Source organism: Notolepis coatsorum (assembly GCF_963971535.1).
Source record: "Notolepis coatsorum genome assembly, chromosome: 7".
Classification (NCBI taxonomy): domain Eukaryota; kingdom Metazoa; phylum Chordata; class Actinopteri; order Aulopiformes; family Paralepididae; genus Notolepis; species Notolepis coatsorum.
The window spans coordinates 6,988,684-7,002,791 of NC_140171.1; the positions used below are offsets into that span (position 1 = coordinate 6,988,684).

General features: G+C 43.1%; 1 protein-coding gene across 1 annotated transcript in view; it reads left to right on the plus strand.

Annotated features, from left to right (window-relative positions):
* LOC311232603 (uncharacterized protein) overlaps nucleotides 1-13,501 on the plus strand; it is a gene marked incomplete at its 3' end in the record, with an annotated part of 38,999 nt that extends 25,498 nt beyond the window's left edge. The window contains exons 8-13 of the mRNA XM_084319463.1: nucleotides 1,708-1,822; nucleotides 4,055-4,190; nucleotides 5,686-5,794; nucleotides 8,720-8,850; nucleotides 11,232-11,327; nucleotides 12,977-13,501. Coding sequence (XP_084175589.1) covers nucleotides 1,708-1,822; nucleotides 4,055-4,190; nucleotides 5,686-5,794; nucleotides 8,720-8,850; nucleotides 11,232-11,327; nucleotides 12,977-13,501 — 1,112 coding nt within the window. The remainder of the gene's footprint in view (nucleotides 1-1,707; nucleotides 1,823-4,054; nucleotides 4,191-5,685; nucleotides 5,795-8,719; nucleotides 8,851-11,231; nucleotides 11,328-12,976) is intronic.
* Nucleotides 13,502-14,108: the final 607 nt, after the last annotated feature.

The following is a 14,108-nucleotide window of genomic DNA, read 5'->3' on the forward strand; positions in this document are numbered from 1 at the left end:
TTTTCAGTCCAGTTTCTTACCCTCCAATAGAGTCACAGACGTAAAGCCTCCCCACGACGCCACGTGTGGGAGTAAGGCCAAGTTCGCCTACCATCGGTATTGAGACATCGTGTATATTAATATTTGAATAGTCATATTTGGCACTATATCGTCGAGTTGGACGTAGTCTATTAAGCTAATAATAGTCTGTTAATATATAGTGCTTCGTGCGGTGAGAATACTACCGTGGTCAGTACCCCATCGTTTCGGGCAGAGAACTGGCTGCTTATCCAGGGTGGTTGACCCCACGTGAAGCTGCACCCGAGGAGCCCCAGAGCCGACGAGCGAGTGGACCTGTATACCGGATTATTCTACCGACGACAGCCCGCCTTCCCCGGCATGGATTATGCTTTGTATACGTTGATTATTCCATGGATAAAGACCCCCGACACTGCCGTGTGTTGGAACCCCCCCCCCCCTGGAGAGGACGCAAGGTGAGGAGACGCTCTGCAAGACGAGGTCGCTTCACGTCTCTCCTCCGTGGACCGGAGGACGCCGGCCCACAAAGAGTCCACCTGCTTTCATCTGTGGTCCAAGGATCGCCGGCGCATTGAACGGCACTACAGTGGGTTCACCTGGGATACCCTTGGCCGGATGAGGCAGCCGGATTCTACCCCCCCCCCCCTTCCTACTCCTGTCGGCTTACAAGCGACCGGATTAACCCCCCCTAGTGTATCCAGTCTATAATCATTCAAGTATCATTGCTGTTATTCCTTAAACTATTCCAGGTCGTATATGTACCACCTGCGCCTTCAGAGATTGGACATTCTCTATTGATATACCGACGAATACTCTTGCCATAAAAGTGCATACTAATTCCCATTCATAAATGTGATTGATTTGATTAAGTGCTTGCTCTACACACCATCGCTGTGTAGAAATAAAGACCTATTTCTAATTCGTACATTTGTGTTGGATCCGTTTCATCTACGTGACAGTGTTCATCATAATATATTTATGCCGAGTACTGGGTGGCCGAATATTAAGTACAAAGGTAGTGGTAGTAAGTATCATATCTAGTAATACAGTCAGGGAATTGTACCCCTCAGTTACAGAATGGATATCGCTAATAAACTAAATAACGATTAAAACCCGACTATACTCGTGATTGGCGCTCAAGCGATGGCGAGTTAACCCGACTATAATCGGGTCTGGCGTCCAATGAGTTAAAGGAGCAGGCAACACCCTAATCTACTTTTTTTTTTAACACTATTTTTTTAGCGTTTATCGCTTTTTCTGGTCAAGCATGACCGACAGAAACGGGTTGAATGGGATGTAGAGTAGGGGAAGATACTTGTGTACCACAGATCCGTGACGAGCACGGTTGTCCCCGACGCCGAAATAGCGCCGAGATACGCGGTGAGCTACGGGAGCTCCCCCTAATCTACTTTTATCACATTTCAGAACGTTGAGGGACAAATGGATAGATTATCAAACGTGTTTAAAAATAGTTTCGGGGGCTCCTACGACCGTAGAATTTTTTTTCTAATCACGATCGCGGGTAAACTCGTGTCTTAATAATAAAAATACAGGTACATATATTTTTTTAATATATAAGTGCGGTACCACCGCATCCCACAGTGATTAGCCACACACGACCACGGTGAGAAAATGTCATACCGCGACAGCCCTAACTAACTATATTCTCCTCTCGCCTGTCGTCCACAGATCTGTCCTTTAAGCAGAGGAGGGAGCTGGGTCAGGGGGTTAGATGGTGTGTTCCGTTCCCCCACAGTGGTCCTTCTGCTCAGATGATGAAGACGAAGTTTCTGGGCGTTAGATGGTGTGTTCCGTGAAGTCTGCATTGTGTTTGTTGTTGTTGTTGTTGTTGGTTGGTTGATGACAATCTTACTGGCTGTAGCACACTGTTTCACCCCTGTTGATACTACTCGTGTGAACAATAATACATTTCATTTGTGTAAAAGGATTGGTGAAAGTCCTTTCATGCGCAAGGGGTTCTCCTAGGGCTGGGCGATATGCCCTCTAAATGATATCACGATATATTTTTTGCTCTTATCACGATACACGATAAATATTGCGATATTTTGACATTTCCTCTAAAGCACTTAAAATGATTGATTTAACCCTTTGATGGATACAGTCACGACAATATGATGATTATATAGACCTCTGTTGTCAAGCCTAGTCGATAAAGGAGCTAGTGTCGTGGATCACTCCTCTGTGAGCGTTTCCAGGGTTAGTGGCTAACTGAGGCCCTGTTTAGATGGAAACGCTAGCAGGTGAATCCGCAAAAATATTTTTTCGGATGTGCCTTTTGTATATACGGCAACAGCGTTTTTACGGGGAGAAACCGCAAAAAAGTGAGACCACCTTCCTGGGTGGAATTCCTAGAAACTATAAACCTTTGCCATATTCTAAACTGTCAAACCGCATAAAACTATGACTAAAGGGTTCGCAAGGCTCTCGGCGCGCGTACTGCTTACATCACAGGCATGCGCCAGTAGCCTAAAGCATGTCTGATTCTATCCATGGCGATCACCTGAAGGCTACATTGGCAGCACTTTTAAATACACAAGAATCTGCTATCGCAACTATTAGTGACTGGAGCCACTGTCTGAGTGACTCTGCTTTGGTCCAATCACATTCCCCCACCCACAGTCTGCGAATCAGAGGCAGAGTAGGGCGGGTCTTCACAGCACGTCATGTGACATGCGCCAATCGTGTGACAGCGGGGCTCCGTCGTCTCGAGTCTTTACAGCCTCGTCTGCACGCAGAATTCCATCCCAAAACACTAGTCTAAACGCAACATTAACACTTTGGCTGCCAGGAAACGTGTTACACGTCATTCCCGGCCATGCTCAAGTTGCCGAAGACGCTTTACAGCGTCTTTGATATCAATATTTCAAAAATCTGGGACCGGATTCATATTTCCCCTCCGCTGGCCTGAGATCCACCAGGAGGACCCACTGAGCTCTCTGGCGGTTCAGGAGCGCCATCTGGTGGCCGATCGGCGCAATCGCTTAACAGGAAGCGCCATAGAGGTTGTGCTGGACGTCCGTATTACTTCCGGGCACTCGCTATAGGTCCCGGCATTCGAGCTTGTCACAATACACAGTGATCGATTGCCAATAACTCGATAAACAACATGATTTGGACGTATATACCATTATACAAGCTGGAGATGGACCGGGTAAATCTACATCCCATAATGATAAAATTTCTACTCTACGATGATTGCCCAACGGCGCGCGGAGACTGGGGTGAGTTTGAGCGTGTAACGTTACCGTCTTCGATACTAACTGCTATTATCAACATTTGACCCACATTAGATGATTGGTATAACGCTGCCCACGGAATTATAAACGCCCCCTCGCCCATCCGGTCAACATCAGATGACGTGTAGTAACTTCTAGAAGTACGTCTAGTTGGAATTTTTTATATCGCGCTGATTGCCATCAAACTGTATTTCATCATCAATATAATGCATTTGGGGCTATATATCACGTTCTGGAGAAAGCTGCAGAAAAAGATGAAAACATACTTATACATTAGACCATACTTTACTATGAATATGTGAATGAAAAAGTTTAACGTTGCTACACCATGAACAATACATATAGGACTTTGAATGGGCCCTAATAATGGCAATGTAGCAATAGAATTTAAAAAGTTATAGCCCTGCAAAGAAGGGGAATTTCTCCATAGACAAATAGAGCTGGCAACCTATGGTATATCATGAATTTAGCCTTAGGCAATCAAAGTGTTAAAAGTGAGACCGCAAGTCGAATTTTGCGGTTTCTGTTCAGACTCTCTCAGTCTAAACATGGCCTTAGTTAACGCCTCTCTGGGTGTGTGTACGTGACGTGAATTGGACGGGTGTCTGTGTGAGGGAGAGAGGAAAGTGCTGCGCTAAAGTAAGTCTCATCTCAGCCGCGGCGGCGGCTTCGAAAAACTGACGTGAGGTTGTGCAAAACATCACGATGTCTACGCAAAAAGTATCGTTAATGAACTGTGCCCGATATTTATTTAATATCGTCATATTGCCCACCCCTAGGTTCTGCTGCTTGTTGTGCAAGTTCCGGTGTATCCAGAAGGAGGACATAGCCATTCACCTTGAGAGCCGCTTCCACAAGAATCACATGAAGTACCTGTCCAGTGAGCTGTCCAAGCCCAACGTGGACTTCCTGCAGGTGAGAACAGACAAACGGGATCTTGGATACCGGTTATGAAATGTTCATTGTGTGACTGATGGCGACTAGATGGCGCCGAGATTAACCCTTTCACTGCCACACTACCAAATGGTTAACCCTTTCACTGTGACAATACAGAAGGTTAACCCTTTCATTGCCACGCGACAAAGGGTTAACCCTTTCATTACCACACTACAGAAGGTTAACCTTTCACTACCACACTACAGACGGCCGTCTGTATTGTGCGGCTGAGCCCGAACGTTCGTTCGTTACGTTAACGTTCGAATTCTAAATCAAAATTTGAATAAATCTTTTTTTTTCTAATTCTGTTTAAACCAATGGGGTTTTTCTTCACAGTTGCAGATACAGATTAGGCTACACTAATATTATAGTATTAAAAGAAACTGAGTTATATTTATTAGAAAGTTGATTTAGTTGGGCTGGGGCTTCTCCCTGGGCTGGGGCTGGGGCTGGAAAGTTGATTTAAAAAAAAAAACTAATTTAATCACTTTATTCAAATGGAGGATTTAGTTTTGAGGATGTTAAAAAAAAAGATACATATATATATATAATAAAAAAAAACGTTTTTTAATTAAAAACTAAGATTAGAACGTTCGTTCGAATCCCAAAAACGGGGTTCGCGGACAGCCTTACTGTATTGTGGTACAATGTTTGTGGTACAAATGTTTTTTTTATTTTCCCTTTTTTAACATAAAACTAGACCAACAATACAGTAACATTAAAAATCAATGATAAATCACAGGACAATGACAGAAATAATAATAACAATAATGACAGTCCAGTAATTAAATCAAAATAAATGTAGATTAAAAGACAAAAATAATAAATACAATACAATACATGTGCTCCTGCTCGCTCTTCCTCGCTCTTTCCTTCCCCTCCTCCCCCTCCACCCCCCTCAGGACCCCCTCTTGGACTATACATCCACTATTCCATTTAACATCGGAAATTACAAGTTCATATGCTTTTCCCTTTATGTGGGCATAGCCCACATTCAGTTTCATTTAGATTCGATGGTTCGCTAGGAATTATGGGATTTGGTGTTGGGTGTATGGACTCTACGCAGACGGGACATGGTAGTTGTAGTCTATCGTGCGATTAAATACCAAGTTGCGTGGCCCAGATTCACTTCACACACAAATATTGTTTTCACTCAGGCTATCGCAGTAAGTTCATTCATTGCCGACAGATTCTTTCATAGCACCGCAACGTATTATGTCGCACTGTACAGCCCTGGTTGTAGGCTAATGTTTTACAATTTTTTTATCCAATTTGTATGGATTAATTTAGGGGTGAAATCACTACTCGCAAGGTTGCCCCCAAATATTATTTTCCACTCGCACGGGCCAAATTAAGGGGCAATTTGCGATCATCTTGTCGCAGTGTACAGCCCTGCATACCATCTTTCAGTGTTGAACGTAAATTTAGCTTTTGGGTTCATGTCCGTCATTGATGTTGTGATTGTCTTCTGTAGGCGTACATGATCGACAAGCATAAGAAAACGGTGCAGAGGAACCGTTGGGTGGACAAAGAACATGGTACCCTCTACAGTACCGAGGAACCTTACAAGGACCTTACCAGCGGTAAAACCAGCATCCACCCTGTGTCCACCCTGTGTGAGGGAGAGACGTGTTGCTGCACATTGTTGGGACTGCATGATATGGACGAATGTATAATAATAAATCTAGTTTTTAACACTTTCAGAGCCCAAGCTTAATCTTGATTTACCGCTTGAATGCCCACCATCCACTCCAATGTTAGCGTTAATGACGCCTAATCTATGTTTAAAATTATGGCTAATCTATGTTTTAAATTATGTGTCTAATCTGCCCGTCGCTTATCAATGACTCGTTTTCCAGTCAACATTGTCAAAGCGGATTGTTTTTTTTATCCGTTCATTTTCGTCTTATAGCATTTTGAAAAGCCCTCGTTTTCAAGGAAAATATAAATATTCCATGATCACCCTTTACTGGAATATTCTAGAATACATGTCATTTTTCGGCCTATTTATGAATAGTTTTCAAATAAACGCTAGATTATCGATAGTATATGTGTACGTATGCACGCTATATAGGCAATCTGAAAAATCGATTCTCTGATTTCCTCAAAGCGATCGCCCACACGAATACAACTCTTGATTATCCCAAGACTTGTAAAATAGATTCCTTACCTCAGATCAGATGTTCTCCAAAAAGATCATTCCAATTCCTGATCGCCATTCAGATCGCTAATAAAAAAGTAAAACAATAATTGTCGTCGTGGGCATTCAGGCATTGGGCTGATCAAACGTCTTATCACGTTTTGGGTTGTGTTAAGGGCTTGTGGCCCAAGGCATTAGTCTTATCCTGTTTTAGCCCATTCAATGCTGCTTCACGGTGCGGAATTGTGTCCATAGAGATGAAACCATAGAGGAGAAACAGCTGGGAGTGGGATAAATATGCACTTGGGTGCAAAACAAGTGGACAGAGACCGCCTAGCAGACCACGTGAGCGGATCGGCGCGGCCGAGAAATCCGCTCTTCGCTCTTTAAAGCTTGGTCCGCTCCGCTAATCACTCATGTTGACCCCGCCCCCAAGTCGCTCTCCGCTCGCTCCCCGCTCACCTTGAATCGAGCGCTCCCCGCGCCAGATCGCTTGGCAGTTTTTTTTCTTCTTTTTTTGGAGCATGGTGTAAATGAGCTCAAACTACAACAGTCTACACCCCCTGGGCCCCTTAACAATTGTTTGTATTGAGCCGCATTGTAATTGTAGCCATTCTGCAATGTTAAATAACGTTGTTTATCCATTCACTATCTCTATTAAGCGATGATAGGCTAGCCGAGCCACAATGCTATGGTCGCTGCCATTAACGTTAGCATGTAAGCTAACGTCAACAACAATGGCGTCGATATACTTTTTCTAACTGGAGTGAGTGTGGGCGTCTCTACAGTGACAAAGCCTGAACGAACAGCCTATCACAGGTTCACCCTTCTCATTGGTTGAAAATGGCCTTCATGTTTGTACATCGCCATCTGTTGCTTTGGCATTGTACTGCATGTATATATTACATCAGTGTTAAACCACTGTGAGCGGCCCGGAGTGGATTGGAGCGGAGGAGAACTCTCGCTCCGGACGTCGCGCCGACTCATTTTAAAACCCACTCCTCGCTCACGTCAAAACCGGCCGCTCCGCGCCCCGCGCCGCTCACGCTCCGATCCGCTCACATGCACTGCCGCCTAGAGAGGGTGGTCTCGGCACGCTTCCAAACGAACCCTGGAGCGGTTTGTTTGCAGTAAGAATACAATCTACTCAACAAACTGAAAAAAAAAACACTTTGTGTATGTATACACATTGCACGATGGGACGCTTTATAAAATAACATCGATATTTGGAATGGCGATCAGGAATTGGAATAATCTTTTTGGAGAACATCTGATCTGAGGTAAGGAATCTATTTTACCAGTCTTGGGATAATCCGAGCTATTTTCAGATATATCAACGTGTCCCGTGTGTGCGATCAGGAAATAAGAGAATCGATTTTTCAGCCCGCTTCTATAGCGTGCATAAGTACACATACTATCGATAATCTAGCGTTTATTTGAAAACGATTCATAAATGGGCTAAAAAATTACGACGTGTTTTGTGTATTCCAGTAAAGGGCGATTATCACAATCTTAATTTTTTTCTGAAACTTTAAAAAAAACAAGCGTTATTCAAAATGGTATAAAACGGAAATGAACGGATTTATAAAAAAAAATCCGTTTTGACAAGTCATTGATAAGCAACGGTCATATTAGACACATAGCCATAATTTAAGATATAGTTTATGCGTTCACAAATGTGAGCGTTCTGTCATTGAATAGACCGTTGGCACGCAACAGGGTTCCTAGGCACAGCACTGCTGGCACAGAAAGTGTTAAGCAGGGCTGTCGGTTTATCGCGTTAATTAGATGAATTAATTACACAGCAAATTATCGTGTTTTTTTTTAATCATTTCATTCCATAAGAACGTAGAATAAACATTTACAGACTTTTTTTTCAAATCATCCATTTGCATGTTCTTGGTATCTGATTCTAGGGACATCTATGGATCTCAGGGAATGTATTCCCAGTATCAGAAATACTGTCTGTTACTAGGCTTGAGTAAATTGTAATGAACCAAATGGGAATATCAATTCCTGATGAATCTAAAAATCTAAGCAAATTAATAAGTGGAAGATGATTAAACGGAAGGTTTTGTAAATACAGTACTGAATTCTGCCATCCGGACACATGCAATTTGAAATATGATTATAGAATATCTGGTCTAAAATGGTTAGGCGATTAAAAAGAAATTACTCGCCTGACGGCACTATTAAGTAATTATCATACTCAACCTGTCACTCACTGACTTATCTATTTTAAAAACAACTTTACAATATTTCCATATTGCAGCTTGTGCGGTGTAGATGATGCTTCGTCTCATTGTGATGTCATTATGAACTTGACTCGTCAGCCTTTAATATTCTTCTGTCTGGTCCCTGTCTGCAGAGCTGGGTATGGAACACTACATGAAGAAGGTGGAGGCGGTCCACTGCGCAGCATGTGACCTCTTCATCCCCATGCAGCACCACCTGCTTCAGAAACACATCAAATCACCTGACCACGACTACAACCGCAAGGTGGAGCAGCTTAATGCTTTGTGTCTGTGACGCTGTGTGCTTGTTAAACTATGGCAAAGTGTCATGCGTGTGAGCCGCCACTAGGGACAGAGTGGCTAACTTGAATGAGTGACAGTGAGTCACACTTTAGTCTTTGTTAGATGTGAAGCACCTTATATCATCATAGTATCATAGAGAGATGTGAAGCATTCTTGAGCTTCTTTTACACATAGTATCATAGAGAGATGTGAAGCATTCTTGAGCTTCTTTTACACAAAGTGCCATGCCTGTGAGCCACCACTCGGGGCAGAGTGTCTAATGCCGTGTTCACACCTGAAAGTCCGGGGATAGTCCGGACTATCCGCTGGATAGTCCGGACTTTCTGGTGGACCAAATGTGAAAATGATACTTTGTTTGTTTTTGGTCTGCGTTCACACTACCCTGTTAGGTGCAGATCTAATTTGTAAACAAAGGACATGCTGTCTCATCTATTGGACTATTCACAAATAGGGATGGGAATCGAAAACCGGTTCCCGTTGGGAACCGGTTCCTAATTGGCCGATGCCTGGAACCGTGTGCCTCCCGTGACTTTCGATTCCCTTATCGCTGCCAGGTTTTCAAAACAACGTTAGCGTTAGCATGTAGCCATGGCAGACTTATTTGATTCCTTAAGGGCTCGAAATTGCCTGGATTTTGGTAATATGCTCCCGAAATGCTCCCGCTGTTTGGCTACTTCTATGTGCAGTGAAAACTACTTGAATGCTTTAGAACCTAGTCATTGATTTAGGTCAGGGTGAGCTAAAATTAGCCGCGGAGCTAACGCTATCTAGCGTGAGCTAACGCTATTTAATCAAGCTCACAAAGAGAGATAAACAGCTGACAGCGGATAGTACAGGTACAAATACAATAAAACAGCAGGTGGGGGCTGTTGTGTAAACCTTGTACTCTTTAGTTCACATATAATAAGAGCTGCAGTGTTTATTTACAAGTCTACACTGTAAGCCAGGAAGTACCATGGTGGTGCAACATACAAATGTGTCCGTGTAGCAACACAAGCCAATACCTTAAAGGACAGGGGCCCGGGGAGGGAGCTCTGTCTCTGTCTCTGTGTGTGTGTGTGTGTGTGTGTGAGACAGAAGTCGGAGGAATAACAACCTGTTATTCAATAGATTAAATTAGTTTAAGAATAAAAAAAATAAATACATTTTAAGAGAATCTCAAATACATTATTTTATTTAAGTGTAGGCTATAGTTAATGTTTTATTTTTTACTGACATGGGGGCTCAACAATAAATGACAATCAGAAATGTCAAGTTGCATGTTGTTATTCTAACCAGCTTAGACCCCTACGCTCTGCATCTTCTGGCCGCCTCAGACATACTCCTATCCAAGCTCCGGGAGGGTCATCAAAGAGAAGTCGCCTATTCTCAGTCCTTGCCCCACAATGGTGGAATGAACTACCCACCCCAGTTAGGACAGCCGAATCACGTCCAATCTTTCGCCGTCGACTAAAGACGCACTTCTTCAACCATTATCTGAATAAAAAAATATATATCTAACCCTAACTAACCGTACTGTCATGCACTTGTCCTAATAAACTAACCTACACTGTAGCACTCAACACTTTGATGAACATTGTTGCTCAGCTGATAGAGTTGTGCCCTTCCTGATGACTTGTCGTACAGAACTTGTAAGTCGCTTTGGATAAAAGCGTCAGCTAAATGACTAAATGTAAATGTAGTTCTGTTGCATTTCCAATTTATTTATGTAAATTATAAATTGATCAGGTATCGATAAGGGTATCGATAAAGAATCGAATCGATAAGCAGAATCGATAATGGAATCGTATCGATAAAATCCTATCAATTCCCATCCCTATTCACAAACGTAAACAGTTGCCCGCAGCGTAATGATACTATTACGAGAGAGAGAGAGAGAGAGAGAGAGAGAGAGAGACTCTAGATTAGGTATTATATAAAGTTCGATCGCGTTCACACCAACAGCAAACAAACCATGGTCCACTTTGAAACGAACCGAGTCCCAACTTTTCAAGAGGACCATGGTTCGGTTGTTTGGTCCTCATTATAGTTCGGTTTGCGTTCACACCTGTACAAACCAAACGGACTATCGATCTAAAGGGACCATGGTCCACTTAAAGTGGACCAAACGGGGTAGGTGTGAACGTGCCCTAAGTGAGTGAATGAGTTGAGTTATAGAGGTGCTTTGAATCTAAAAATGGTATCTTATACCAAATGCTCATGTGTCTTTTCAAGTAAGTGGTTTAAAGAGTACTACTAAATGCTGGGTTATTTAGTAGGTTACAATGCTCCTGTTGATTTCTAAAACCCTGTTTTGCTCTCGGACCTGTGTATGATTTTTGTCTTTCCTTTTTATAATTCAAGGGTATGGCGGAACAGGGCAAGAGGGACAGCCTGTCAGTTGCTCGTGGCATCCTTAACCACAAATACACTCGCACGAAGCTGGAAAGTTACCTCAAGGTATGAACTCTAATGCATGTATGATGGTAGTTGGAAGTGCTGCCAATTCTTACACATTGAAAAGGCGGTGTAATGCAAAGTCGTCAGTAAATTTTTTCCTCATACTTTATTAACATTTTGTACATGGTACCGCAAGGTACATTAATACAAGTACATGTTAAAAAGCCAGACAGAGGGCTTGTTTCCAGTTTCAGTTTGTTTTATAATAAAGTTTCTTTAATAGTTGTCATACAGAAGTACAGAATACTTTTATACAAAATGCTTCTTACTGTTACGCTCCAGAGACTGTTATTTGATACTTATCTTGTCTAGCACATAGTATAGCATGTAAATTAGAAGTAGAAAATGAGGTCAGTGTTCAGTATAGACATATGTACAATGTTCGATGCAGAATAGACGTAACTGAGTTACCATATAATATACTATGCAGTGTACTAATATACAATACTATATAGTGCAAAGCAGAAATGGGATGAGGTACAATTTAGGTATAATTTACAGTAAGGTGTACGAGTTGTAGTGCAAATCCTTCATCAATAAATATAAAGTGTGGAGAGTGGGTGCTGCAGTGTGTTTGTTTAAAGTGCATGTGGATGTGTGTGCTATGTGCGTTTGATGGTTGTTGTGTAGTGTTCATTGTTCGTTGAGCAGCCTGATGGTTGTAGTTGAGCTATATTTAAATTGAGAGTAACTGGTAGTGTAGCTTACTACATTTTCCAAGTAGCTTGCCCATCACATAATCCGCGAGCAACAGTAAACAAACGCGAGCCACAGTTAGGGTGACCAGGTGTCCCGCTTTTGCTTGTACTGCACAGCCATTTGACCTAATGTCCCGCATATTGAGAGGATGTCCCTCTTTTCGAAGCAAAAAAAAAAACATGGGTCTAAAAGCCCCTTCCTACAGTAAACGTAGCAACCCGCCTCTTGTCCACACACATTGCTCTGCTCGTTTTATCATTGCTCTCACGGAGCTCATAAAACTGAGAACGAGGTTACTCTGCTTCTGATGCTAACTCATATCGCAGATCTGATTGGTTAGGTAGTAATTTACGATATATAAAATGTCTTTCCAATGTTAAATAACGGTTTATAACCGGCAACAACAACACAAGCTCAAATCCATTTCCTCATCCACGGCCGTTCATTTTGAAGTGTGATTCACTTCTGGTTTTCGCTCATCAATTTTCACCTAGATCCCTTATTCGCACACCCCCCTTCTCCCCTATCGTTGGAAAGGTACTCATTGGCTACAACGCTGACCAATAGTTTTCGCTATCAGCGGATGATTGGCAGTTCTGGAGCCTCGGGAGTCCGGGGTGGTCATCTGACGCACTGCGCGTAAAAAGGCACTCGCCTGACATATCGTCATGTAACTCGAAAACCGAGGCACGGATTTTGTCGAGTGAGGTGGCGTTCGAACGTCAAACGGATCTTTCGAACGGTAATTTATATGTTCGGCGAAAAATGCAGCCACTAGACGCTCACAAAGTGCCATGACTTTCGTGCATGGGCATGACGGCCAGAGAATGGGCCGTTGCAAGTTAAGAGTTTAAAGTAATGCCACCTAGACCTGGTGTTGTTAACTTGGTACAACCATTCGCACCCAAAAGAAATAATGTTCTGCTTTCAACTCTGAATCCTTGTCACAGGGTGAGAACCCATTTGCTGACTCGTATCCTGACAATGACGGCAAGAAGGAGGCGGTGCCCACAGAGGAGAAAGCCGAGGCGGCCTCCACAGAGGAGAAAGCCGAGGCGGCCTCCACAGAGGAGAAAGCGGAGCCTGAGGGAGAAACTGAGCATGAGGCCATTGCAGCAGTCGGGATGGAAGAGGAGGAAAATATGGAGGAAGAGCAAGGAGTGGTGGAGGAGGAGGAGGGACATGAGAAGCAGGAGGGAGGACACGAGGAGGAGGAGGAGGAAGAACGGGGAGGACATGAGGAGGAGGAGGAGCAGGCAGCTGAGGAGGAGGAGGAGGAGGAGGGGGGGTTTGAGGTTGGGGATGAGGATGGTTATGTGGTGGATGAGGATGAGGATGGTTATGTGGTGGATGAGGTTGGGTATGAGGATGGGGTAGAGGGTGAGGTGTTGGATGAGGAGGAAGATGAAGGGATTGAAGCAACACTGGAGGAGGAAAATAATAATAATGCTGATGAGGTAGTGGTCTTAGAGTGACCGTTGACCCTCAGTGTGACTTTTTGACCTTCAAGTGATGGTCCACGTGTTTTATGAATTCTGATTTGTCACAAACCGTGAGTCTCAGTCTGTTATGGTACCAATTTGTTCCTACCTACTTCAGAGAGTCGAAACGATGGCATCAATCTGTCGGTACATGACGTATACAACATTTTCCACTTCACATGCCGTTAGCTTAGCTGGCTAGCTAACGGTCAACTAGTTGGCTTCTTTATGGTGGCATATGTCTGTCGTTTTTCTAAATCCAGTGAAAACTGATTGTACATAATTGACTTTACTCTTGTTTTGTAAAAGTTGGCAAGCGGTAATAAGTGACAACAATCGCACAAAGATCTGAACTTTATCAATGTCATAATGGGCTATCCATTAGGGATGCCCCGATCACGGTTTTGCCACCGATACCGATCTATGAGCCATATCGGCCGATACCACCATTTTTGGTTTTTGTTATAGCAGCTGGCAGTATTATACTGTAGGTCTAACACAGGCATTCTCAAAGTCCGGACTCTGGACTAAATGATCCGATACCATACCATTATCTAAAATTTTTTTATATTTTTTTTTTTATAATGATCAAACCTTACTG